The following is a 25,847-nucleotide window of genomic DNA, read 5'->3' as shown; positions in this document are numbered from 1 at the left end:
TCCGCAAAGCAAAACAGTGCTCTTAAGTACCATATAGCCCAAATATAGTCAGCATTGGCAATCCATATTACAAATGGACACTTAGACTTAATCGCCAACATGAGTTACACACAACATCCTGAGCATCATACGGTTAACCTGTTTACAAGTTACCCGATTCGGAAAGCACTGACGCTTGTTCAAACTGGCGCGCTCCTGGCCGGGTAACTCTCCGTGTCTCTGCATTCTATTCTGGCTTAACAAGAGATGAACATAGGTAATTAGCTGGAGACTCCTGTAGGCTAAACCAAAATGCGCGTACCCGAAATTACTTTAAGGATTAAGTGTCGGCGGAAAGTCTTGTATGGCTTAAGAGTACTAAAGAGGCAAATATTGGGTGAATGAAGATTGTAAATTTGGTGTAGGTAAACGGGAATGCCGCGGTTTAAATTATTATAGCAGAAATGGGATTTAACAATTGTAAGTTAGACAGAAAAAGATTCTCATTGCGTGGGGTGATAAGTAACCGAAAATTTGTTGCAGTCATTGGTGATGGTAGTACTTGCAGTGTGGAGTTGTTCAATAAAAATGGTAAGCTGTACAGTGTCAAAAGGCTGAAAAAATTCGAATCGGAAAAGCACCATGCAGATGAACTCAAGGTCATGCTAAACCGTGAGTATGGGATCCTGAGTAGTCTTGATAATGACAACGTACTTCGCGTTCTGGGGTTCAGCCTGTCTGACTATACGCTAGAATTGGAGTATTTGCCATTTGTTGCGTATGATGTGATGAGACTGGAGATGAAGCCTAGTGAAGACGAGCGTAAGTGCTTCGTTAGCCAATTGATCCAGGGTGTTTCTTACTTGCACGAAAAACGAGTTGTCCATAGAGACCTGAAGCTAGAGAATGTTATGCTGGCCGCTGACTGCCACTTGGTCAAGATCATAGACTTCGGGCACGCGGTTCAGCTGAAAGACAAGCAAAGCGTGTGCTATGGACTTGGTGGTAGCGAGATGCTTATGGCACCTGAAGTTCTGTCTAAAATATCGTATGAGGGATTTCCCGCAGATTCGTGGTCTTTAGGGATCATAATGTACCTATTATTCAACAATAAGAAGATTTTAAAATTTCCGTGGAAGAGTGCGCGGGAATCAGACACGCAGTATACAGCTTACTTAGAATCTGGACTTCTTGATAACTATGAACACGATGAGATATGTCGTCGACTATTAAACCCAGATCCTGAGCAGCGAGCGAGCGTTGTGGACGTCAGTAAGGACCCTATCTTTCAATACAAGTGCGATAGGACGATTCACGACCGGACTAGAAGGCTTTGCCACAGGTTCTGGGGTGAGCATTTGTAAAATATGTACTGTAAAGCTTTTGTTCTTTAGAGGCTGCTACGTATTAATCCCTGTCTAATTTAGTGTCCTGTAAAGCACAATTTCTGTTTGTTTGAAGTAACGTCGACTATCCTCATCAATTATCACTAAGCTGAGGTAGTTCTTGACACTGAAGTAGTTGGAGGTGATGTTCGGTGTAAGGTCGTAACCACCGAGGAACAATCGGATGGGAATAGTCTCGCTTTTAACTGGGGAACCGTCCATAATTTCGTAGCGAATAGAAGTAGTATCGCTGAGCTGATTCGGCTCGTGACCGCAGGTTTCTCTCTTGATAAGGCTAATCTCCATATGTTTCACCTTAAGTCGTGTCAGCAGGAAGTATATGCGACCCATTATAACATCTTTTAATGAATACTGAGACTTAGAGTACTCAAACTCGATGTGTAGACAGTTTTCAATGCCAATATCAAGTTTCACAGGCTTACTATCATCTCCAGAGCCAGTTGTGTGAATAAGGGGTGCTGAATTGTATAAATAACACCAGAATTTTTTTAACTTCACAATGTCTGTTGATCTTCGCAGCACCGTCACCTTAACATAGTACATAACTTCAATGTTTTTACCCCTATAACTCTCGTACCTTTTCTCAACATCTTTAAAATGAAACGGGTAACTCTGAGAATGGACTAGTTCACCAGCGTGACATAGGTCTGCGCTTAATGATAGGAAAGCATCAATAGTCCGTTTTTTGGCTTCGCTGCTTGATTTCCTCGTTTCTACTGAACCAATCAGGCTAACTTTGATACCCAGATGTTCAACCTTCTTTCCTTCTTTCACACGGAGTGTCACTATACCACTGATACTCTCTCCATCCTCATATAAGGGGAACCGCTCCTTTAATGTTTTAGATTTTGAAGAGACAGTTGGAATTTCTACATGTTTCCGGGACTCCTGCCCATCGAAAAGGATTTCGATATCAATTGGGGACTTAAAGAATATACTCATAGAGCTCTTGGACCATATATGGCTTTCAGTAAAGAGTACATGTTACAAGTCATAAAAGAGGCGTAAAAAGGGATCTCTGATGAGTGTAATTAATTATCGTAAACAGTGATGGTTGATTATTTACAGCTTATACCGTGTAATGCCGAATTATGATGTTACAGGTGTTTAGAACTACTTTGGCTCCACTATATGCATTCTTGATAATACTCGGTTGTCTCCAACTACATTTTGAACCCAAAGACTTCCTTTTTCTTCTCCACGTTTAACCCACGCCTTAGGCCAGTAGATTTCTTCGTCATATGCTAACTGAAGATCAGTCTCTGGATTAAAGGGCCTACTATGCTGTAAAACCATGGCCATTGCAGCTTTATAGCACTCCTCTGCGTAATATCTTGCGGTGTAAAAGCGATATATTCTTTTGGGTATTTGAGTGAATCCTGATATGCCTGGTAAGCGAACTACAAGCAATGGTTGCTGGAATATAGCAGGAATTTTGGTCTCAGGATCTCTGACAATGTTATCAGTAAGCTCCTGGGGGAAAGGTGCTTTTGGATACTGTTCAGGAGTGATGTATGGGGGAGGCGGTCCTTTTTTAGAATCATTTTCGGGATCGCTCTCTGGTTCACTTTCAGTTTTGGGTAATTCATCTTCAACCTTTGGCGGTGGATCCAAGGGCCCTAGCACACCTTCCATGACTCCAGACACATATTCCTTGTAAGCTCCCCTGCCAATACAGATAACACCACCGGCCAATGACGCATCATTTACCATTGTATCCTCGCTTATACTGGATTTCGAATCCGAATTGGTATTCTTATAGTATACACCTAGCACTTGATTATAAGAAAATTCGTCACGCCATTTCTTCTCCTTCAAAGCCTCAATCTCCTCTTCAGTCAGGCGCTCCTTAGGGGACCACCACGCACGCACACGGTTTATCCACCGTGCATCTTCCTCAGCTTGGACAAGTTTCGCATTTGTCTCCAAAAGATCTTTCCGGAGTTTCCGGATGCGCTCGGCAACTTCATAGCGAATCAAGCCTTGGCGTTCTTCAGTAAAAACATCATAATCAAGCCCCGCGTGGAACAGCACCGGCTTAATATGACGCCGCCACACTTTCATAGAATTTTCAAGGAAATCACTTGGCGGAGGAGCAATAAAAACGGTAAGTTTTCTTGATTTTAGGTATACATCTTGTGCCTCCTGCGTGCGATCCTGTATCATAGAGATATAGTGAGCACGGATTTTCCGTTGAGCGTACTTGTCATATGCTACTCCTCCAATACCAAATGCCAGTACTGACCAGAAAATGCACCAATTCCTGCTAGGCAGGCGAATGGTTGGGATACCCATCGCACGTAAAGCGGGGTTTGAAAACCCCGGTTTCTTATCCTTCTGAGACATTAAAAACCTTCTCTTATACGGCTCAGATACCTCGCCTATGACTTTATTACAGCGCACAGTTAAGGATATTAACCGGTGATGGTCTGGAAAGGTCTTCGACATCGTAGTAAAATCAAATCATTCAATACGAGACTCACATTTAATAATACATAATATATACGATATATACGACCAATTCAACCACTAATGGCACGGTTTCCCTTATGTCTAATTGCAGATATGGTTGCCACATTCGAGATGTGTGAAATGGCAGCGTATGGTGCTTTATGAGACGATCCTGCGTCTTTGTTTAGGAGATGATCTAGCTTACATAGTGCGGAGCGCTCATTGTCGTCATAAAGTGATTCGCGTGGGGAAGCGCCATCTGCAGACTTCATGATAGTTCTGTCTGGGCTATTATCAACACGAGCCAGTGAAGGAGCAACCTGTGGGGTTCTTGGTGGTGGCTGGACGTACTGTGGAGGTAACAAGGTAGGCAACCTTGGAACAGCGTCTGAAGCGTTCCGAAGAGGTGGCAGTTCCGGAGCTGAATACCATACAAATTGCCGAACACTCTCTTTTCTAGGCTCATAAGATCCAGCATCCATGGATGCACGTGCACTGGTTAGCGCACTGACTTGTGCAAGATTATGGAGAGAGGGAAGGGTCTGTCTGCGCATCATAGGAGTTACAGGTACAGGTGGGACGATCGTAGACAACCGATGGCGAGTACGGAGCGTAGGACGTGGAGACCCATTCTTAGCAACACGCTTACGCTTATTGGAACCCCCATTCCACCAGTTTTTGATCGCGTTGTCCGATCTTCCATTGTTAAGAACACGGGATATTTCGGCCCACTTCTTGCCTATCTTGGAGACGAGTTCCTGGATAAGTTCGCCTTCCTCTTCCGAAATGGGGGTTTTGTTTAACGAGGGCTTAAGATTTTGATGGTAACGCTCACGGCATTGTTTCGGAGAGCGGGTCTTCAAGAGTGAGCTAATTTTCACCCAGTTGAAAACCCCATGTTTATTAAGAAGATCCAAGAGAATTTTATCCTCCTCAACGGACCAAGGTCCCCTTCTTCGAGTTGCAGACATTACTCAATCAGTGTTAAAAATAAAAATTTAAGTTAAATAGATTACTGAAGAGTACCTGTAAGGTTTTATCGAATTTACACTTCTTTATATGTGTTTCCCTTCAAAGGAATATCATTTCCTTTGGTTAGCTTTATTACTCTATTGTTTTTACTACCGTAAGTATGTTCTAGGGAGTAGTGGAGCCCACTTATTGTGTTCGATGTACTAGAATATTATTCTACAGAGAATAGAAACACGCAAGATAACAAGGCAGTCATAACTGTTTAGACCCACATAAAAAAGAAAATCCCCTGCTTCGAGTCTTCTTCTTCGGGGTTGTTTGTATTTTGGATTACTTAACTGCCCCTCGTCATTTCTTAGAGAAACTATATAGGGATCAAGCTAAAAAACAGTGAGAAAACGGCAAAGGGCGTAGCATGCCTGATTCTTTGGATTCTTTCTTTTCTGACTGTGGTTTTAGGTCGTAGTTAGCCCTTCTTCAGTAGTCCTCCTATTCTATACCTGACTATTCTCTAAGCTGACTCTGGACGTTTATGGTTGACAATGAGGATTAACTAAGATTATGTAATAAATCCACACTAACAATACGCTTCGTTGCCGACTGATTGTATCCCTAAGGAAATGGCGGACAATAGCTGTTAATTACTTTCAATTTATGTAATTAGTCCCTCGAACACCACACTCTGATCTTTATTACTCCCATTACTGGTTGCTATTTAGACCGCGATAAACTGCAGTCTATTATTCTTGTTGCTGTTAAGCGCACCCTTTATCCACTACGGTGTGACTGTTGTACTGAAGCGGCCGCACTTAAAGCGGCCTACAGGAGTTCGTACAGGCCGGTTGTAGAATACGGTCAGTACTAATGCGGTCAGTACTAATTACCTTACGTCTGATTTAGTACTAATTACGTCTTATTTATCAGCGTATTCTATTGTCTCGGTGCAGAGCGGGCTTATTGTCGATATTTGATTTACATTTATGATTATAATTGCTAATCTTTTTCTCGGGCGTATTGTTTAACTGTCCCAGATGCTAAGTTCTGTAAACGTATTATTTCGGCGTAGCAAAGTCTGCCACAGCTGTTTTTCGCTGCATCTGCAGAGAAGGTCGAATGGATGACTCCTGGATGATCAAGTAGAATCAGGGACTCAATTATGTTCGGGCGAAGAGCGTTCAGCAGAGTCATGTCTGTTTCGCTGCTCACCTGAGATCGTTCAGCGTCCGGGGAAGATGTCGGTCACGTGCTGTCGCCGATCTCCGATTTCTTAAGTTAATGGTAATCTGTTGGTATCTATGACATATGAGTAAACAACTAAGTAACGAGTATTGGGCTTCAATGCTAGCATGCTGCATATAAGTGTATACTGAAGTTTTTTAAGAATACAGATGGCTCTGGGTAGTACTATCGAATCTGCGTCTAACAATGCAAAGCCAAGGAAAGAGGGCAAGGCACCTCGAATCAAAAACTTATTGAAACTGGATGACCTTAATGTAATACCGCTAAAAACGGCGTACGACAAGCAGTTTTATGAAGGTAATCTATTGGGTGAGTCTGCTTCCGAAATTATGCGTGTTTTTCCGCTCGACGATTTAAGATCTCTTCGAGAGAGATTTATTAGACAGTCACTACAGGACGACGGCTCGAATTTAAAGTTCGACGTGGAAAAATGGTTCCTCTACCCCACGCCATTGCCTAAGTTTTGGAAATATAATCGGGATTTGTTAATGTCTGCTATAAATACTGAAGATACAAAACACAATAGACCTTCAAAAAGTGAAACCCTTAAAGCATATTACCTTAAGGAGTCAGATGAATTGATGGAAGTGGAAGTTGAAGTTGACCAGATGGAGAGTAGGAAGCCTCTGTTGTACACTGGAAAGACCTTCAACTTGGATGTGTATCGGGAGAAACTCTTAAAACATACAACGCGGAAAGTGGACAAGACACCGCTTGCAATTCCAGAATTTGAAGAATTCATGCGCGCTTTTCGTACCTTGACTGATGTTGCAACTTCAGGTGAGTTCCAGAACTTCGCTTATAGGAAATTAGAATATCTCTATAACAAGTTTGATTTGTTCCAACACCTCAAGTCGAACTCAGAGAAGACGGAAAATAAAACTGTGAAACATAGGGATTTCTATAACATTAGGAAGATTGATACCAATATGTTATTGAGCGGGTGTGTTTCTGAAAGACAACTGAATGAGTTTATCTGGGATAAGCTTAACCTTGAGCCAAATCGTGTGGTGTATGTTCTCAAGGATGGCCATCCTGTGACGCTAAGAAGTCTTTTCAACACTAGTAGTAATGAACTTGATATATCCAAGCGTGACAATACAAATATTGGACTGAAAGCTGTTGCTAACGAATTCCTAGATTGGTACCAGACATTAGGTGTGCCTCGAGCTTCTATGGTTGAACATGAGGTCTTGGGAGCAGAGGCAGGGAAGGGCCAGTGCAACAAGCGGCACTTTATGTTTTATTTGATTGCGAAGACGTTTCTTGACTTTGACAATTATATCAACGGTGAATACTTTGCTGAGTTAATTATCAGATATGTGATCGAGAACCTCGAGCAAAATAAGTATCAACTTGCTCAGTTATCCGTTGATTTTCGTTTTGAACGGTCAGGTGCATGGTGGAGCAAGTTTGCTGCTTGGGTGTGTAGGTGGAAGTTGGTCTCCTATAGTATCCGTTGGAACGTCCGGATCAAGAGAGATTATCCCATGTTGTACCAACTAGGTCATGTTAAAAACTTCGGTGAGTATTTGGATTCGGTTTTTGATCCTCTTACGGATGACCATGCCTATGATAACGTTGAATTACAGTTTTTTCTCTCAACAGTTTGCCATCTTGACCTCGTGGTTGAACCGCATGATGAATACAGTAGTCAAGTAATTGGTAATATCTGGTCGAAACCGGATAAATGGGGGGCCAGGGGGGACAATCCTCCAGTCGCGTACTATATGTACTACATTTATCAGAAATTGGCACAGGTAAACTATTTGAGAAATGCCAGGTCACAGAACACCATTTCCCTAAGAAGTTACTACCAATGCGATAGCACCAAGGTTTCACAATTCAACGATATCGGTATCACAGAACAACTTGAGAGTTTGTTAGCCAATTTTCTCCTGTGCCACGGTGGCCTTTTACGTGCGGACCAAATGTGGTACGGAGCGCCTGTACCAGCTTACCTGTATTATTTATTTCAAATTCCACTCGTCGTCTCACCACTTTCACCATTCGTTATGCAACAAATCCAGCACAAACAAAATGTGGAAAAGCGACGTTATCATATGGACCTTTCCATACCAGAGGAAGCTAAGTACACTGATAATCCCTTTATTTTAATGCATAAAGTTGGATTTAGAGTCGTTTTGTCCTGCAATATGGTTTTGTTCAATAATTCCTATACATCGGAACCCATTGCAGAAGAATATAGTGTTGCAGCGAGTATTCATCTATTAAGTGCAGCTGATTTATCAGAGTTTGTACGCAACAGCGTTTTTGCCAGCAGTTTTGAAGGATATTACAAGAAACATTGGATTGGGGTACAACTAAAGAAAACATCTTATATGCGTGATTCTTTTGGCCTTGTTGATATATGGTATGATGAGGCGCCAGATACTCGAGAAAAACATAATCTTCCAAGAATTAGGAGAAATTATAGAATGGAAACTTTAAAAAATGAATGGCAGTGCTTTCGTTTGTCTTGTCCCATTTTTCCAGATGATTAATCAATGCACTGATGGCAGTACGTAACACAAAATATACTGGATCAATATTGAGCTGCTTTACTATTATTAAAGAAGTAATTTTATTCAATTCAGATCCATGAAGGAACAATGTCTCTAACGTAACTTGCATATTCTCCTAAACGTTTACAGTCTTCAAAAGTATTATCTTCCGTGGTTCCATAATAGAAAAGTTTAAATAAACTCGATTTTTGGTTTTGCCCTCCCAAATTTATCGATAAGTCTAACACACCTGTGCTTCGTTGAAAGTACCATTTATTGATTATATTTTCACGTCTACTTCTCCACAATACTTCTTTGGGAAACTTTTTAAACATCAGGTTAAATATCACGTCCGCAATGCATAGCGAACCTCTCAAGTGAGGCATAATTGCAAACTTATCCAGGTATACAAAGCGTCTATCCTTTGGGCCTTCATAAGTTAATATCGCTATGCCTTCGTAATCACCAATGACTATAATGCTGGCAATATGGCCATTAATGCGGTCTAAGTAATGATTCAAGTTTAATGGGCGTTCAAAAGTATTTTCTATCAGCCTTTTAACTTTCCTAATGTCAAGTTTACGAGCGTTTTTAGAGATCGAATCACCAACGGAGAAGTCTTGTGAATATTGTTTATTGAGAGGTAACCCAACTGTATTTTCGGGCGAAAGAAGCTGGAAATCGAATATTTCTATGTTGATTCCATTCTTAAGAATGGTAGTCGAAAGAGCTGGATCCTTTAGCTTATTTTGTGGCATTTTAACAATGTTTTTGAAAGGCTGGTTTAAGAATTCACTGCTTTTAAAACGAGGTAATGAAGGAGATATTAACGCCCTGTCTGTAAGAAGGTTGTACAGCAACGGATTAGTACGCTTAACAGCTGACCAAATACTAGTTATTGCTCCCGTTGAGGAACGCGATAACTGGCACAGAACCCCGTGCATCATTTTTAAATCCTCCATATGGTCAATCAATGCAACATGCGAAGATCTATCTATATCAGCGCGAACGTTGAAATTGTTGTCACTTAATTTGTTCGCATTCTCCGACTCAATTCTTCCATTTAATTCTTCCAACAATGATTCATATTCCTGAGATAAATTTATAAAGACATGGCTGTTGTTATTCCTCTCATTAGAAGGTATTCCGCCGACTTTATTTATAATAAAAAACTTGTCTATCTCATAAGGAATATGATGCACTAGATTTCCCATAAACTCAGCTTTATCAGTGACCACTTCGCACATTGCTGATTCTTCCTTATATATGAACGGCAGAATAATCAGTGTTACGTCTAAAGGGGGGATAAAACTTAACGATACTGAGCCATCACGCTTTTTTGACAACAATCCAGAAACCGGTGTAGCATTGATACCACATAAAAGAAATTTTTCTTGCAGTCGGTTGCACTCTTCCATGGGATTACCGTCAGGATCCAGAACAAATATTAGCCTAATTCCTAAAGCTTCCATCGTTGCAACGGTATCTACAAAACTATCCAGCAGGTCCTGTGTATAGGTGGAAACATCTCTCAAATATAGTATGCAGTATTTTAGTGCCCCATCTTTGTACTTCTCCAAGTAATCTTTAGCTTCTCTTTTAGTAGCAGAGGAAACCAGCACCGAAAGTATCAGCTGTCTTGTAAAAAAATTCGGGACCGGTGATTTATCCTTTGAAGCAAAGTACTTAAGACCCATTAGTGAGCTGCTATGAACATTTAGATTACCGAAAGGCTCAAGGGAAACCATTATGTATCCTGAGTTTGCTTTTTTCACTGTTCTATTGATGCTAATGTCATAAAGCGATGAGTTTTATAGTCAAGCTAAATGCTCTTAGTAATATTGTAAAACTAAAATAATAAGAGAAAGTGTTGCATAGTCCTATTCATAATACGTCTATTATATACCGTAATTACCTCAAGAATATTTAATTAAACGTTTCAACTAATAAAACCTTAGAAGATTAATGTTAATTGCTCATCACGTGGACAAACGCCGGCATAAACGCATCATCGACGCATCATCGTTCTTACTAGAATGTAAAGTACAACGTAGTAACGGCAGCACAGAAGATTGCTTGTAAAGATGTCACTACCGGGGTATTTGGAGGACAAGTTTTCACCTGAGGAAATCCAATTCCTAGTAGAGAATGAACCCATCAAGATAATGCCCAGGATAACCACCAGGCAGAAACGTCGTATAGGATCGGGGAGGCCTGCAGAAAACACAACTCAATGGAAGCTTATCACAACCAATGACTATAATGTGAATAATATGGTGGCTATGAATAGTACTGAAGTCGCTTTATGGCTCGCCCTGCTACTCAAGCAGCAAGGAAAGTGTAGCATTGTGGCCCCATCATGGCTTACCTTGAAACAAATCGACAAGTTCATTGAATTTGAGGTGCGCAACCCAACTAGGTTTGCTAATTTACCATGGAACTGGTTAGTTATTGCTCGATTGTTATTTCAGAGAGCTCCTGATGATTTTAGAGACCCAGTGCATCTTCTTCGTGGTAAGGTCCAAGATCTGCGAGAAGTAAGACAAGGCAAAATAGCAAAGGGGCTTCAATATCTTAACGAATCTCATTTACAACTAGATAACCTATCCCTAGTAGAGGTGAATGAGATGCGTCCGTTGGTTGTTGGTGTCATGGATAAATTGAAAGAAGTACATAACAGTACAATTAAAGAAAATTCAGGTGAACTAGACGATTACGACGTCTAAATACTATCATTGTAGTATAAGTATAAAATTAGATATGGGTTTAATAAATAAATAACTAAGGAATCAGGCAATCTATTGCTACTAAGACCATGTATGTATGTATATATATATATATATATATATCTTGCGAATAGTCAAAAAACTAAAAATAATGAGAGCTATGGGATTCGAACCCACGAATCCGTAGATATCAGAGTGCTTAAACTTTAGAAGCCTAAATCTGACGCCTTAACCACTCGGCCAAACTCTCCAATTGGATATCCTCATTTAAGATGTGGTCGGTTAAATAGGTCAATTCTAGTGTGTGGTGGTGACTCGTTGAAGGTGTTTTCTGCTCACGTAATATCGAAATAAACATGATTAGGATGATTATTCAGTCGCAAGCAGTGACAGGCATAGCCTGTAACATTTTAAAGGTTCAGAGGAATTCTAAGAATGCTATAATATTGCCATTTTGGCGGGTTCTGCTGCCCGTAAAAATTGGAGATATTGCTGTAATTTTTTTTTATTAGCTTATTATTATAGGATAGCAATTTTTGCATTATAGTAATTATTCACCATTATTGACATCCATCTAGTTTATCCCTCATTGTTTTAAGGGGTTTGTTGTAAATTATTTATAAGTAACTGATTATTCTTGAGCTTTTATGATGTTCAGTAGAAGCATGTTATTTGCTTGCATTAAATAACGTTTGCATTTAAATAAAAATACTAACAAAATGGTTGACTACAGCAATTGGATGAGAGAAGTGGACCCAGAAACTCAACTCTCGAAGCTTTCAATCGCAGGTACTCACAACAGCGCTGCCTGCTACAAGAATCTCCCAGGTGTCCGGTGTCAGGACGACAGTGTTACCACTCAGCTGGAAAACGGCGTCCGATTCTTGGATGTGCGTCTGGGTAGAGCCTTTTTTGAATCTAACAACAAGGATGAGAAAGGAACACTACAGGTTATCCATGGCAAGTTCCCTGTGAAGATACCAATGCCGCTAAAGTTTTCCAAGACCCTAGAAGAAATATACAACTTCCTAGATAATCACCCAGATGAAACAGTGCTCCTCTCCATTAAACAGGAGGGCAGTAACGACTGGAACAATGACCAGGATGAATTCGGTAACTACGTATGGGATAACTATATCAGCTGCCGCCAGGACAAGTGGTACCTTGAAACGACTGTACCAAAGCTCAAAGACGCTAGAGGAAAGATCGTCTTGTTCAGGCGTTTCGGAGTAAAGGACGAAGAGAAAAAGAAGCACTACGGTATTGAAGCCTCTTGGTGGAGCTATAACACAACAAACGAGGATAGGGGAACATTCTTGGTGCAGGATTATTGCGATTTTACAAGCTCTGAAGAAGTAGCTAAAAAAGCCGAATATGCAAAACAACTCATGGACAACGCAGCTCAGTATAATTCCACAAACACTGATGCTAGTAAGCTATTCTTGAACTTCTTGACTGCGTCAAACTTAACCAGCCCTGTTTGCTGGCCAGAGAGAATTGCCCAAAAGATGAGCGAACATAATGTCTATAATGACATAAAAAAAGGATGCGGTATCCTTATTATTGACTTTGCAGGCAATAACGGTTTCGAAATTCCTCATAAGGTTGTTGATTGCAACTTCTAGACCCCATAGTAGCCTTTAAAGTGATATAATATATCATTTAACGTATCTTATATAGAGCCGATGCCATGGTATCATATGGTACGAACCAATCGGACGCGTCGCGTGAAATTGGACCCTCGTCCATATTTAGGTCGTTGTTTAGAAAGTTAAAATAGTTCAGCAAGTTTTAATACATAACGCCACCCACCGTAGTACAGTGTTTATGGTACATTTACTGATTGCTTTATCACCGGAGGATTATAAAGAAGTATATTGGTAGCGGTTCCAGTAGAGGAAAACTGCATGGAATATGACAGAAGTTATAGACCTGGATAAGGGCTACGCGGACGAGAATAACAATAGTTCTGAGTTGCTTTTTCAACAAACAGCAAGAGAGGTACAAGAAAAAGACCATGTTACAGCAAATAAAAGCTCACCCATATCATCATCTTCGGAATGTTCTACTTCTCGAAAAGTACAGATGACATTTGACCAGTTTAAGGGAATTAAAGTGAGCAAAGGACCTGTTTCCGAGGGATTGTTAGGTGAGAAAGGTCGACGGAAGTCGAGCAGGATTGTGCCGAAACGTAAAGTTGTAAGCGAGGATGAATCTATTGTATCGAACGCAGCGCCCAGGAAGAAAAAGAAGAAGCCTCAGAGTAAAAAGCCAGAATCTACCACTAAGAAGTCGAAGAGCTCGAATGAACAAGGAGTGGAAAAAGCTGGTACTATGAGTTCTAAGAAGAGCTCCAAGCCCGGGTCTAAGCTTAATGTTTCTAATGATCCTAAAGGGAAGAAGTTGAAGCTGAAGAGTGCTACGAGTGTTGAGAAGGCACCACGGGAAGAGCTGCAGGAGCCGCAGCTTAATAACGAGCTTTGGTCTGCATGTGTTCCGCTTTTGTCTTCTGACTTTAAAAATAATACGCCTGCGCTGTCACGGTTGAAATTTCCGCATATGAAACCAATGCCATATGCAAAGGATTTGATAATGTTTATGAACTTTATCAATAAATTTAACCAGTTTCTGCCTACGGAGCTTTGGTCTGTGTCCGTTCAGGACTTACAGGTTGGTTTGGATATATATGCGGACGATGTTGGCGAAACTCCCGCTAAATTACATCAAGACTACGTACCACCCAGAGAATTGAAGCGGTGTCAGGATTTAGTGAACCTACTATTCCTATGTCTTTTAAAGCTGACTTTAAATCACCACACACCTACTGGTCTTAACTCGCTCAACGATAGGAAAGTTTTCATTAAGCTAGTCCAAAAGATTAGGACAAAAGCAGCCGATTACGGATATCCCAGAGAATGGCGGAAACAAGAAGTGGATGATGAAACGTTTGTGAAACCACAGCTCTCATTATTTGCAACTGAAGACACGGAGCCTGTTGATGAAAATAATAGAGATATCCTAACAACAAACATCCATTATTGGCATCAAAGAGAGCCTCTAGATCCTGAACATAATCCGCTTTTCTCTCCAGAATTAGAAAAAATAGGCCTTTTAGCGCTGGAGCCACGTGACCGCGTGATAATGTTGCGCACGTTTGTTCAATGGTGTATCACGAACTCCGATAAGATTCATGGGGAAATCTATAGACTTTCCCATCTAAAAAAAGACCCAACTTTTGGAATTACAACTTCTCATGCCCCACGTCATTTGGTCCGTGGTCTTCCTGAAACAAAACAATACTTCAAAAGACTTTGTACTTTGCTTATGAGGAAATTGGAAATTAAGTCCAAAAAGAAGCATATAAAGAAGCAGCTAGAGTCTGGGAAGCAACTACAGCTCCTTAGTAAGCTCAACTTACTTAAAGAGTTGAAGGAAACTATGAAGTTGTATCAACAGGAGCATGATGCGCAGGTAGGAGAACATCAAGAAGAAAACAATAAGGAACCTTTTGATCCCATGGATATTAGCTTGTCTAAGGACTATGCTAAGTGGTGCGAGTTGTTAGAAGGAGAAGTTCCTGATAACCCTATGGCAAATCCATATGAAGATGAAGTTTATAAACTAAGGAATCAAGAGTTCTTCATTGGCAGAGTGCCCCATATAGGTGATTTCTACTTGCCCCGTTTGTTCACATACCAACGCACGACGAAGAAAGGTTGGATTCCTTCGACTTTTGTCGATCCTGGCCACCTGGAACGTCTATTTGAAGATTTCCAAACTAATAAGTATAACGCAGTGAATCTTTTTGGCAAAAATGGAAAGATGATGTCGCTGCAATTTAAAATTTATTATCATCATACACCGGCAATGATAAAAGATTTAAGCAATGGGAAGTCTACTAAGGATAAGGTGTACTGGTATGAAATGTGTCATGATTCGGAATCTTTATTGGATTTCATTAAGCTTTTAGAGTTTAAACTTTCAAAGGAAAACTTGGAGGAAAGCTCTAGTTCTAATTCTAAAGAAGCTGGTCAGAAAGAGATTGTTCAGCAACAGCTACCACAGTCCCAGCCGCAATCCCAGCCTCAGTCGCAACCGCAGTCGCAACAACAATCTCAACCGCATACAAATTCACAGTCGCAACCGCAACCACAGTTACAATCACAATCACAGTCACAGTTACAATCACAATCACAATCACAGCATCAAAAGGAATTCGCCGGTTATAATACAAACCCACTGCCCAAGGAATCCAAATTCAATAAATCACGTGCTAAGATACAAATATTAAAGGATTATTTGGAGAAGATGTACTTTATTCTTTTGAGGTTTGAACAGTTAAAAGCGGAATACGGGGATATGGAAATTACGGATAGAAACTTGAGAAGGTCTCAAAGGAACAAGGTTAGTTATAGCGAAGAATACCAGGACGATATGTACGAACAAGACTATTATGAGCCAGCCGAGGATGTTAAAGATATGGATGAGGAATATCAAGATTTTGACAATGCGGATGGTACATCAGATGAAGATGCAGATGCTGAGGAAGACATTATAAACGATGAAGAAAATCATCCGGTGGGGAGGAGGCAGCGTACTCAAGAACGTGTGCCAGTGAAATCTAGTGAAACACGGGCGGCCAGATCTGCAAGACGAAGAACTGAAAAGCTGTAATTTTTTTATGTGTACTTCTCGGTCCCTGCGTTGTATTTTAGTTTGTTTATTTTCTTATTGCATTTTATCTGGGTAAACGGTATTATAGCATAAATATTACTACTACCTTGATAATGTAACCAAACTCAGTATTAAATATTATAGATAGAATTAAAAAAGCAGTATAAAGCATTCAATTGATTACCTCTAATAAAAAGAAGAACAAGAAACAAAAATGTCGGAATGCACTTTAGTGCCAATTTGCTCCAGGGGAGGTTCGAACTCTCGACCTTCAGATTATGAGACTGACGCTCTTCCGACTGAGCTACTGAAGCAATTCTTAATGTAGTCGCGACTTTTCTTTGCTTCATTCTTACGAAGATCTTCCGTGACTTGTCGTGTCGCAGATTCAAATAGAGACCCCTTGGAAGCAGCAGCTAGAAAGAAGCGCCGGATTAGGTCCGTATGGAGAAGTAAGAGTAAGGGCTAGCACCGACTCGAGATCTGTCGTAGAAATGAAGATGAGCTAGATATTCTAACGTATATAAAGCCGCCATAGCTAGATATGAGAATATGACTAGGAGTCGAAGAAGGACAAGTGGTCATTACTTAAAGTTAGATCTATATACGTAGTATACTAATCTATCATTGAGTATCTAACATACACGTGATCTGTTAGGTGGTCCACGACAGTGACATAGTAGTTACTCAATATAGAACTTGTAGTTCTCTAGCGATGGACCGTGATACGGACGGATGTTACAATCTTAATAGCTTATTCGATGATTAGATAGTAAAAAATCCTCAAGTTTTAATGATAATTTAAAATCATATACAGTGAAAGCTGAATAACTTCAGCGACACTATCATTAAAACCTAAGCTACTCTATCTTCAGCAGTGGTGCATGGAGCAATATTACTAGTTATAGCTAGCAAAGTTATCTGTTCATATAGACAATAAGGATACATACGTGACTCTACCATCCTCAGAATCGAATGGTAGATCCTAATATCTTAGGAGCTTATCAAGGTAGTTTCTAGACTTTCTACCAGAATATTAGCGGCTTTAACTTGATTGAATAAACTAAGAATACTATTACCTCAAAAAAGCACTTTGTTGCTAGCTCTTACGTCAAGGTGGCCGAGCGGTTAAGGCGATGCCCTGCTATTCGATTGATCGAAAGCGTTGTTAGGCATTGGGTTTTACCTGCGCAGGTTCGAATCCTGTCCTTGACGTAGTTTTTTTTGGTAATTGCTGTTTACTCTTTACTCTCTTTGGATGCCTTTAACTCTCAGTTAGTTATACATAACATCAGAACTTCAACTATTGATCAGTATTGGTTAAGCAATCTATACCGTAAACTACGAAGAAGTGCCTGAATGACTGAACACTATAGCAATTATCGTCTCTTTACAGATTTTTTTCCTGGTGGACAACTTTAACTCTTAAAGTTACTGATAAAATAAGAATCTTCCTAAAGAACTACAGATCCAAATGACCCTAGATGCCTGTCATGAAGCACCTGTATCTCCTTTGTTATCAACAATTAGAGAGCCTTGTTGGCGCAATCGGTAGCGCGTATGACTCTTAATCATAAGGTTACGGGTTCGAGCCCCGTACAGGGCTTTCATTTTTGATTTTTTGGACATCTTCTAGACGCTTGACGTTAGTTAGTGGTATCTAGCAGACCAGTGAAGTTAACTCTAGAACGAGAGGGCATGTTATATTTTAAATCAATATTTAACGCCGAAGGCTCGTATGTCTAATTGGGACAACATGTACCTCATTATGGTATTATTACTAGCCTAATTGGTATCGCCACACTACTAATGATTGCTTTCAGACGTTTTTGGAACAGTGTCAGCACTCTAAAGAGGTTTAGGAACACATTGAGCCTTTTAGATAGTTTCTAAGTTTAGCTTTCAAGTTTATCTGAATGGTTCACAAAGTGCCTCAATCGACGTAGCTCTTTGTTACCTTCATATATGCTTCCTGTATATTTTACCGCTTTTGTCAATCAATGAACTCACTATGCGACTCGTTTTTCGGTCTCTTAAGTAATACAATAACAAGTTAGAAAGGCAAATAAAGGATTATTGACAAAATAGACTCCTCTTTGACCAGTTTAAATTCTATAGAGCTCCTATGGAACTCCTACAATGGCCCCACTGTTTATTTCCTATTTAATTTCCAGTATACTAGAATTTCGAATTTAATTATGTATAGCCTAATTAGGAAGGCGGCGACAGTGAAGAACTAAGTAAGTTCAAACTCATTATAGTTCCTAAAACCCACATATAGTAGACCGTCAGGTTTTAAATCACCTCTAATGAAACCCGCTATCTAATTTTAACCATTAATTGCAATTATTGTGATAGCATGATACGCAGTTTTGAATGAGTACAGATACTGTGTAAGATAGCTGAAACTAAATTACTTGTATCAGTAACCGTTCACCTTGCAGCGATAATTTATATAAAGAGTACTGTTGTTAGACCTCTCACAGCTTTTCATAATGTAGATTAACACAAGCACTTAACAAGACAGTTCTTACTGATAACAAACAAAAATGTTGTTAAAGTCAATTTTATTTGGTTTAGTAATTGCGTTAACGACAGCTATCAAGATTGAAAATATTCAATTCTCAAATCTGCAAATTAGTCCTGCTCCTGGAAGCGATTCGTATCCTCACCAAGGTTGGAGAACTAGATTTGATTTTCATATTCCAAGCACATCAGATATTAAGACTGATGACTACTTTGAAATCAACTTTCCACATGTTTACAAAATTGTTTTAGGCGATAAATGGCATGCTTCCTTCAATATATCAATTCAAGATGAACCTATTTTTACGTGTACAGCTGTGCAAGCAAACTTTCGGTATGATGATTCCACTCTAACTTGCAAAGCTTTGAAAGACTTAGGAAACTATAGAGAAATTTCAGGATCAATGGGAATGCTTATGATATTTAACAATGGCGGTGCTTACCCAAATGAATTGCGCAGCGCTCCTGTTTTCAAAGCTGGCAAGAACACATATTCAGCTAGTAATGAATTAACCGCTGAATTCGATGCCACTGCTGGAAAATACACCGATAGCTTCTACTATACTGGCCATGACTCTGGAACTGGTTTTATTGACCTTTATATGCTGGCAGAAAACTGTCCAAACGGTTACGCTTTAGAATCTAGTCATACTTTCCGCTTCGATCATACTCATAACCTTGACTGTGCTGACCTTATAGTAAAGAAATCCAACGAGTTCAATGACTGGCTCTATCCTCTTAACGCCATGGAGTTAAATGCTGAGGTTACATGTAACGTTAATAATGTTATGGTATCAGCTGGACAACTTGCACCCAAGGAGAGAATATATGTCAATGTCTTGCAGAAAGTCAACCCGGATGATGAACCACTAACCAATACCGTTCAATATAATTACGTTTGCACTGACACAGATGCTGGTACAAGATACACTACTGAATTCGAAAAGACGGCCGTTGTATATATCGCCCGTGGACTCGAGCAGCCTACCGCAACCGCAGATGCTGTAGTTAATATTCCACCCACTATTGCTCCATCAACACACTCAAGGAGACTCGTTACGACTACAGTTACTGTTGTGGAATGTAGTTCACACGTATGCACTACTTCAATCCAAACAACTCATATTTCACATTCGACTACACCTTCTAGTCCAGCTCCTTCTAGTCCAGCTCCTTCTAGTCCAGCTCCTTCGAGTCCAGCTCCTTCGAGTCCAGCTCCTTCGAGTCCAGCTCCTTCGAGCTCGTCTTCAAGATCTTCTTCAAGTTCATCTTCTCCACCAGCGCCTTCTCCACCAGCGCCTTCTCCACCAGCACCTTCGAGCTCGTCTTCAAGATCTTCTCCAAGCCCATCTCCAACACCTTCTGGTCCAGCACCCTCGAGTCCAGCACCTTCTGGTCCAGCACCCTCGAGTCCAGCACCTTCTGGTCCAGCACCCTCGAGTCCAGCTCCTTCGAGTCCAGCTCCTTCGAGTCCAGCTCCTTCGAGTCCAGCTCCTTCGAGTCCAGCTCCTTCGGGTCCAGCTCCTTCGAGCTCGTCTTCAAGATCTTCTTCAATTCCATCTTCTCCACCAGCGCCTTCTAGTGCTTCTCCAAGTCCATCTTCCGGTCCTTCAAGCCCAGCTCCTTCAAGCCCAGCTCCTTCAAGCCCAGCTCCTTCAAGCCCAGGTCCATCTTCTCCAAGTCCATCGTCATCCCCAGGTCCTTCTAGTCCTTCAGGAAGTTCATCTTCTCCACCAGCACCTTCTCCACCAGCGCCTTCTCCACCAGCGCCTTCTCCACCAGCACCTTCTCCACCAGCACCTTCTCCACCAGCACCTCCTAGTGCTTCTCCAAGTCCATCTCCAAGTCCATCTCCAAGTCCTTCGAGCCCAAGTCCTTCGAGCCCAAGTCCATCTTCACCTACTGTACCTTCTAGCGAAGCACCAACTAGTTCTCCTCCAGCACCATCTCCTCCAGCATCTAGTCCTTCGCCAAGTCCATCTAATCCAGCACCATCTTCTCCTGAACCATCTAATCCAGGTCCTTCCACCCCCCCCGAAGTTGAATCCACACCTAATATCGAGATTCCTCCTTCAACTACTCCAAATACCTTCCCAGGTTCGGTCAATCCTAAAGAGTCTACTACACCAACACCTGATGCAACCCAGCCAACAGATACACCACTACAAACTGCTACACCTTCGGCTGATACTCCTAGAGACGTTACCACGCTGAGCGGTAGCACCCCACCAACATATTCCAATCCCGATGGAACACCTTCCCCTACACCATCTCCAAGTGTACCACCTGTTGGCCCACTCAGTGCATCCAATACTCCACCAGCTTCTCCAAACACATTGAGCGTTTTCCAAGGTGCTGCTGCTGTAATGAAGTTATCCAACTACGAAATGGGCTTACTTGCTCTATTACCATTCCTATTATGAACTTAAAATAAAGTAACAGGTATTATAAGAACGCTTAGAGGAAGTGACTGAAGTCATTACCTATATATTTTAATTCAATCTTTAGCATTTCCAACTTAAACTGTGTATAAGTTACCACCTTAGTATTAACCATAATGCAATAAAAACATAGTCAATGATTCTATTTTAATAGTTTAGTCCCAAGTTATAATACTAGATGGTCCAATATCAAAACAAACTCATTCTAAAGGCCTCAAATAGCATTCTGTCATGTATTCCCCCAGCGTTGTTCGTCAATATTAAAATTATAAAGTACTTCTTAAAAAGGCAAATAATATCGCTAACTCCAATACATTGTAACCACTCCAAAGCTACCCAAGTGAACCGATATCCATCACAATGAAACCTCAGGATCAGGAGCAGCTTAATTACATCATAGTAACTCATACAATATGCTCCATACACTTTATTTCAACCATGTCGATTCTTTTCTTGTACATAGAATCACTTCCTACCCATAAATCAAACCTACAGGCATCAGAACAGGACCTGAAGCAACTCCTCCAACTGCTCCATTGTATCAAGGTACAATTTCAAAGAAGAGCAAGAGACTCTCAGTTTATTCAATGTAGAAATATAATCGACCGTCAAACATTAAATGGTATTTCTGCTATTAAAACCAAATTCCATAATGAACTACAGACTGCAAAGGCCATTACCATAGCAAATCAACTATCCAACTGCTTTAATGGATTCATACATACACTGCAATTCCTTAGAAAACTACCTATAGGAAATTCACAAGCATCCTATGAAATTCCGTCAAGCCAATGGCAGGTACTATTAAAAGTACAGCAAGAAATGAATATAAACTGGAGGCATCAGTTAAACAAACTGGCCGTTACTGTAGCAGATATAGGATCTAATGGAAACTTTCCAAATGAAATACTATCGCAATTCAAAACTGGAGTAGTTGATAAAATGTGTGAGGATAATTTAAATAATTTAGTTAACATATTTCTTTCTAACTCTTTCTAACAACTAGGACAATCAATAGACAACAAATTAAAGATGGAAATATTTAGTGATATTAGCCGTAAATTGGCATTGCCAATTGATTTTGTATCACAACAATATACCGAGAAGCTTTCTTATAGGATTATATTAAGTGGAACCATAATAGCATGTTTATTGGGCTACTTCACCCAATCCCTTTCAATTGGTGTTTATACGTTTGTTGAAGCATATCTATTAGCTATCCTAATTGTAGTTCCATCCTATCCGATGTATAATAAGCATAAGTTGAAGTGGTTAGGAAATGCGGCTAGGACTACCGAAAGTTTATAAGATTATAATCTTTAGTTGTTAGGTAACGTACCCCTTCGGTACACGTTGAAGTTTTATAGTTTTTAATATAAAAGGGTTATATTAAGTAACATTACAATAATTGAGTTTCAGACAGTTTAAATGGTTGGTAGTGATGCTAGTGGTTTGTTTCTGGGGTTTGACCTTTCTACGCAGCAGTTGAAGTGCCTTATAGTGGATTCAGCGTTGAATATTAAGAGCACTGTTGTGGTTGACTACGATCGGGACTTATCGGAGTTTGGAACCTCTCATGGGGTCTATGAGCAGGGGGAAGGGGTTGTTGAGGCCCCTGTTGCCATGTGGTTGAGGGCTGTTGATGTTTGCTTTGAGAAGCTGGCTAAGATAGTGGATCTCAGGCAGGTTGTGGCTATATCGGGGTCATGTCAGCAGCATGGAGCAGTATTTTGGAATGAAAAGGCAGCTGTGGCACTTGAAAGGTTGGATACAGGAATGGGACTTGAAGAGCAGCTTTCTGTGTGTCTGAGCCGGCCCATGGCGACCAATTGGCAGGACCATAGTACGGGAGTCCAGTGTGGACAGTTTGAACAGGTATGCGGTGGAGCCGAATGTCTGGCCCAATTGACCGGGTCTAGGGCTCACTATCGTTTTACAGGACCACAGATCAAGAAGATTCACGACTTGGAGCCTGAGACCTACCGCAACACCCGCAATATTTCGCTTGTCTCTTCATTTCTGGCTAGTATCATTGTGGGGAAGATGACTCCACTGGAAGAAGCAGATGCTTGTGGGATGAATCTCTATGACATTGAGCAACGTAAGTACAGTCCAGCACTGCTTGAAATGGTGGGAGACATGGACCTGGAACGGAAACTAGGCGGCAGTCCTCTTAAAAGCAGCTCAGATCCGTTCTTGCTTGGCACAGTTTCGCCATACTTCAGCAAGAAATATGGGTTGAATCAAGAATGTGAGGTATATACGTTTACTGGAGACAACCTTGCTACTATTTGCTCCTTGCCACTGAAGAATAACGACGTCTTGGTGTCCATGGGTACCAGCACTACCGTATTATTGGTCACAGAGCATTATCGGCCCTCATCGAACTACCACCTTTTCATTCATCCTACCATCCCCGGTCACTACATGGGAATGATATGCTACAGCAATGGTTCTCTTGCTAGACTGCAGGTCTGTAAAAGCCTGGGGGGTGCAGAAGACTGGGAACACTTTACAAGCGTGCTGGAAGACCCGACGGTTGATATTACGAACGAAATTGGAGTATACTTCCCAGTACCTGAGATTGTACCATCTCTGCAAAATCCAGTTACTAAGCGTGCAATTATACACGATAACAATGATCTAGCAGTCGTGGACTCGTTCGCTGACGCATCGCACGACGTCAAGAACATTGTATTCTCACAGGCCTTGAGTTGCAGAGTGCGTATGGCACAGCTCCTTGATGGCAATGAGTCTTCTAGAAGCATCGGAACTACAACTTTTGACGGCCAAAGGTACCCTCTTGAAGTATTTAATAGAAGACCCAACAGGGTATTCTTTGTCGGCGGCGCCTCTAAGAACACATTGCTAGTCAGATCGTTCGCCGACATCTTGGGGGCGACAGAGGGGAACTATAGACTAAAGACGCCCAATTCATGCGCTCTAGGTGGATGCTATAAAGCAATGTGGTCCCATCTATATCATAACAAACAGGTGTCAGATGGGTTTGCATCATGGTTGGACCGCACATTCAAATGGGATATTGACACCGAATTCATCTGTGATACCAACCAAAACAACTGGGAAATGTCCAGCTATAAGATAACTGCACTTAGCAGGCTTGAGAGCATGCTAGAATCAACCAAACGCTAGATACTAGTAATATCCGATTCTGGTGACTGCGACGCTCTCGTTATCGACCGATTTAAGACGAAGCCAAGCCCAAAACAGTTCTAAATACAGTATAAATAATCAACTATAATCTCAAAGATATTCTAAGTACACCAAGATGTCTTTTTAAGGTTATATATGTGCTAAACTGACGATGTTTTTAGTTACCAAGACAATTTTTATTCACAGCGCACTTTGTTGGAACTTTTTTGAAAAAGGCTCTTAACAAATTACTTACCAATAAAGTATTGCACAGCATCACAAATATCATTAAACGAGAACTGTTTAGCGGTTGATTGGGATCCAAGGTCAATATCTAGTTTCTTGATTTGAATAAATCCCTCGGTTTTAAGCTTTATACATTTTAGATACCATTGGATATGCTAGGGTCTCGCTTGTGGAAATGTTCAACTAGAGTTTCAGTTCAGCGCTCTTTACACTCTGTCTCATCGGCAAGAGCCATCCAGCCTTTTAAAATGCCTGCAATGTCTCCTACTATGGAAAGTGGAGGGATTGTTGAGTGGAAGTTTAAGGTGGGTGAGCCTTTTGCAGCTGGAGATGTTATTTTAGAAGTCGAAACCGACAAAGCTCAAATCGATGTCGAGGCACAAGATGATGGTAAACTAGCTGATATAGTACTAGGTGACGGATCAAAAGACATTGACGTTGGGACCACCGTTGCATTTATTGCTGACGTTGACGATGATTTATCGACCATGGAAATTCCAAAAGTTGACGAAGTAGCTAAACCAGCGCAAGGAAAGGAAAATTCAGGGGCCAATGCTGCTGCTCCTAAAGAGGAAAAGCCAAGAAAGGCTTTAGGAAGTGCTTCTTCAGGCATCTTGAATAAGGCCAATCCAAACCAAACCCTACTACCATCTGTAGAACTATTGTTGCACCAACATGGCATTTCCAAGGAAGAAGCGTTTACTAAGATCCAGGCTTCAGGTCCCGGTGGAAGACTACTGAAGGGAGATATTTTGGGTCACTTAGGCAAGATACCGCTGGACAGTGTTGTTAATGTTACTGAATACGTTAAGAAGTTCGAAAAGTTAGACCTCACCAATATCGAACTAAGAACTCAGCAGCCAGTTGATGCTAAGAAACAGGCAGTTAAGGACGAATCAAAGGACGCTAAACCGGCAGCTAAGGCTTCCGGTCCAGTTATTTTGAAGGAAACCATTCCATTCACTCTAAAATTAAGTGATGATGCATCTAAAGTTCACAATATTATTAGTGACTACATGCGTGATGGTGTAAAGGAAGCCCATAAAAACTCATATAGGCCAAAATCTGCCATTTATGATCCATTGTTTGAGGAATTGATTACTATAGAACCAAGAAAGCCAAGGTTTAGTGTTAAATATAACATGCGCAAGATGGATGGCACAGTTGTGGAAGCAAAGGAGGACATCTTTGACATTTTGACTGGGAACGCTACCCCCAGAAGAACAGCTACTAAGGAGAATTCCCGTAATTACGCCTTAGATTTGGAAGTCGTATTGGATTCTAAATTGCCTGACGCTAAGGACAAGGCAACCAAATTCCTAGCTAATATCAAAGCATCAAAACTTTTTGCTGATGAGCCAAGCAAAGAATCGAACACTATCTAACCAAGTTAGCTTAATCTAGTTTGTATGCCTTGCAAGTGCGGTTGTTTAGTTCATCACTATATAACATTCGTTTAGTTCATCACTATATAACATTCATCTAGAACAATATTCAAGTGTAACTTGTTGCGATAGACTACGTGTCAGT

At 40.9% G+C, this 25,847-nt stretch overlaps 14 protein-coding genes and 4 non-coding genes across 18 annotated transcripts; 12 read left to right on the top strand and 6 right to left on the bottom strand.

The window, feature by feature from the left end:
- Nucleotides 1-443: 443 nt before the first annotated feature.
- Nucleotides 444-1,343, top strand: AW171_hschr21094 (HBR371Cp; the record flags this gene model as incomplete). Its single annotated transcript, XM_018130779.1, has 1 exon — nt 444-1,343. The coding sequence occupies one exon, from the start codon at nt 444-446 to the stop codon at nt 1,341-1,343; it is 900 nt and encodes a 299-aa protein (XP_017986268.1).
- A 54-nt stretch (nt 1,344-1,397) lies between these two features.
- PEP8 (retromer subunit PEP8) lies at nt 1,398-2,327 on the bottom strand (the record flags this gene model as incomplete). Its single annotated transcript, XM_018130778.1, has 1 exon — nt 1,398-2,327. The coding sequence occupies one exon, from the start codon at nt 2,325-2,327 to the stop codon at nt 1,398-1,400; it is 930 nt and encodes a 309-aa protein (XP_017986267.1).
- Nucleotides 2,328-2,498: 171 nt separating this feature from the next.
- Nucleotides 2,499-3,833, bottom strand: TIM54 (Tim22-complex subunit TIM54; the record flags this gene model as incomplete). Its single annotated transcript, XM_018130777.1, has 1 exon — nt 2,499-3,833. The coding sequence occupies one exon, from the start codon at nt 3,831-3,833 to the stop codon at nt 2,499-2,501; it is 1,335 nt and encodes a 444-aa protein (XP_017986266.1).
- A 74-nt stretch (nt 3,834-3,907) lies between these two features.
- AW171_hschr21091 (HBR368Wp) lies at nt 3,908-4,807 on the bottom strand (the record flags this gene model as incomplete). The annotated part of the gene is made up of 1 exon (XM_018130776.1): nt 3,908-4,807. The coding sequence occupies one exon, from the start codon at nt 4,805-4,807 to the stop codon at nt 3,908-3,910; it is 900 nt and encodes a 299-aa protein (XP_017986265.1).
- A 1,389-nt stretch (nt 4,808-6,196) lies between these two features.
- Nucleotides 6,197-8,551, top strand: AW171_hschr21090 (metallo-dependent hydrolase superfamily protein; the record flags this gene model as incomplete). Its single annotated transcript, XM_018130775.1, has 1 exon — nt 6,197-8,551. One exon carries the CDS (start codon nt 6,197-6,199, stop codon nt 8,549-8,551), a length of 2,355 nt encoding a protein of 784 aa, XP_017986264.1.
- An 89-nt stretch (nt 8,552-8,640) lies between these two features.
- On the bottom strand, nt 8,641-10,299 carry ARG2 (acetyl-CoA:L-glutamate N-acetyltransferase; the record flags this gene model as incomplete). Its single annotated transcript, XM_018130774.1, has 1 exon — nt 8,641-10,299. One exon carries the CDS (start codon nt 10,297-10,299, stop codon nt 8,641-8,643), a length of 1,659 nt encoding a protein of 552 aa, XP_017986263.1.
- A 336-nt stretch (nt 10,300-10,635) lies between these two features.
- PSF2 (DNA replication protein PSF2) lies at nt 10,636-11,277 on the top strand (the record flags this gene model as incomplete). The annotated part of the gene is made up of 1 exon (XM_018130773.1): nt 10,636-11,277. The coding sequence occupies one exon, from the start codon at nt 10,636-10,638 to the stop codon at nt 11,275-11,277; it is 642 nt and encodes a 213-aa protein (XP_017986262.1).
- Nucleotides 11,278-11,429: 152 nt separating this feature from the next.
- On the bottom strand, nt 11,430-11,527 carry AW171_hschr21087. Its single transcript is given in 2 exon segments — nt 11,430-11,473; nt 11,491-11,527. It is a non-coding gene; the product is annotated as a tRNA-Leu (tRNA).
- A 469-nt stretch (nt 11,528-11,996) lies between these two features.
- Nucleotides 11,997-12,902, top strand: AW171_hschr21086 (phosphatidylinositol-specific phospholipase C; the record flags this gene model as incomplete). Its single annotated transcript, XM_018130772.1, has 1 exon — nt 11,997-12,902. The coding sequence occupies one exon, from the start codon at nt 11,997-11,999 to the stop codon at nt 12,900-12,902; it is 906 nt and encodes a 301-aa protein (XP_017986261.1).
- A 289-nt stretch (nt 12,903-13,191) lies between these two features.
- IOC3 (Ioc3p) lies at nt 13,192-15,951 on the top strand (the record flags this gene model as incomplete). Its single annotated transcript, XM_018130771.1, has 1 exon — nt 13,192-15,951. One exon carries the CDS (start codon nt 13,192-13,194, stop codon nt 15,949-15,951), a length of 2,760 nt encoding a protein of 919 aa, XP_017986260.1.
- Nucleotides 15,952-16,192: 241 nt separating this feature from the next.
- Nucleotides 16,193-16,265, bottom strand: AW171_hschr21084. Its single transcript has one exon. It is a non-coding gene; the product is annotated as a tRNA-Met (tRNA).
- Nucleotides 16,266-17,061: 796 nt separating this feature from the next.
- AW171_hschr21083 lies at nt 17,062-17,166 on the top strand. The gene is made up of 2 exons: nt 17,062-17,098; nt 17,122-17,166. It is a non-coding gene; the product is annotated as a tRNA-Ser (tRNA).
- A 318-nt stretch (nt 17,167-17,484) lies between these two features.
- Nucleotides 17,485-17,557, top strand: AW171_hschr21082. The gene has a single exon. It is a non-coding gene; the product is annotated as a tRNA-Lys (tRNA).
- Nucleotides 17,558-18,500: 943 nt separating this feature from the next.
- On the top strand, nt 18,501-20,900 carry SAG1 (Sag1p; the record flags this gene model as incomplete). Its single annotated transcript, XM_018130770.1, has 1 exon — nt 18,501-20,900. One exon carries the CDS (start codon nt 18,501-18,503, stop codon nt 20,898-20,900), a length of 2,400 nt encoding a protein of 799 aa, XP_017986259.1.
- A 378-nt stretch (nt 20,901-21,278) lies between these two features.
- AW171_hschr21080 (HBR361Cp) lies at nt 21,279-21,917 on the top strand (the record flags this gene model as incomplete). The annotated part of the gene is made up of 1 exon (XM_018130769.1): nt 21,279-21,917. One exon carries the CDS (start codon nt 21,279-21,281, stop codon nt 21,915-21,917), a length of 639 nt encoding a protein of 212 aa, XP_017986258.1.
- A 33-nt stretch (nt 21,918-21,950) lies between these two features.
- Nucleotides 21,951-22,226, top strand: SPC1 (signal peptidase complex subunit SPC1; the record flags this gene model as incomplete). Its single annotated transcript, XM_018130768.1, has 1 exon — nt 21,951-22,226. One exon carries the CDS (start codon nt 21,951-21,953, stop codon nt 22,224-22,226), a length of 276 nt encoding a protein of 91 aa, XP_017986257.1.
- A 120-nt stretch (nt 22,227-22,346) lies between these two features.
- XKS1 (xylulokinase) lies at nt 22,347-24,071 on the top strand (the record flags this gene model as incomplete). Its single annotated transcript, XM_018130767.1, has 1 exon — nt 22,347-24,071. One exon carries the CDS (start codon nt 22,347-22,349, stop codon nt 24,069-24,071), a length of 1,725 nt encoding a protein of 574 aa, XP_017986256.1.
- A 398-nt stretch (nt 24,072-24,469) lies between these two features.
- On the top strand, nt 24,470-25,702 carry PDX1 (Pdx1p; the record flags this gene model as incomplete). The annotated part of the gene is made up of 1 exon (XM_018130766.1): nt 24,470-25,702. One exon carries the CDS (start codon nt 24,470-24,472, stop codon nt 25,700-25,702), a length of 1,233 nt encoding a protein of 410 aa, XP_017986255.1.
- Nucleotides 25,703-25,847: the final 145 nt, after the last annotated feature.

This window comes from Eremothecium sinecaudum, chromosome II (assembly GCF_001548555.1).
Source record: "Eremothecium sinecaudum strain ATCC 58844 chromosome II, complete sequence".
NCBI lineage: Eukaryota > Fungi > Ascomycota > Saccharomycetes > Saccharomycetales > Saccharomycetaceae > Eremothecium > Eremothecium sinecaudum.
This window is presented reverse-complemented; position numbering and strand designations above follow the sequence as displayed.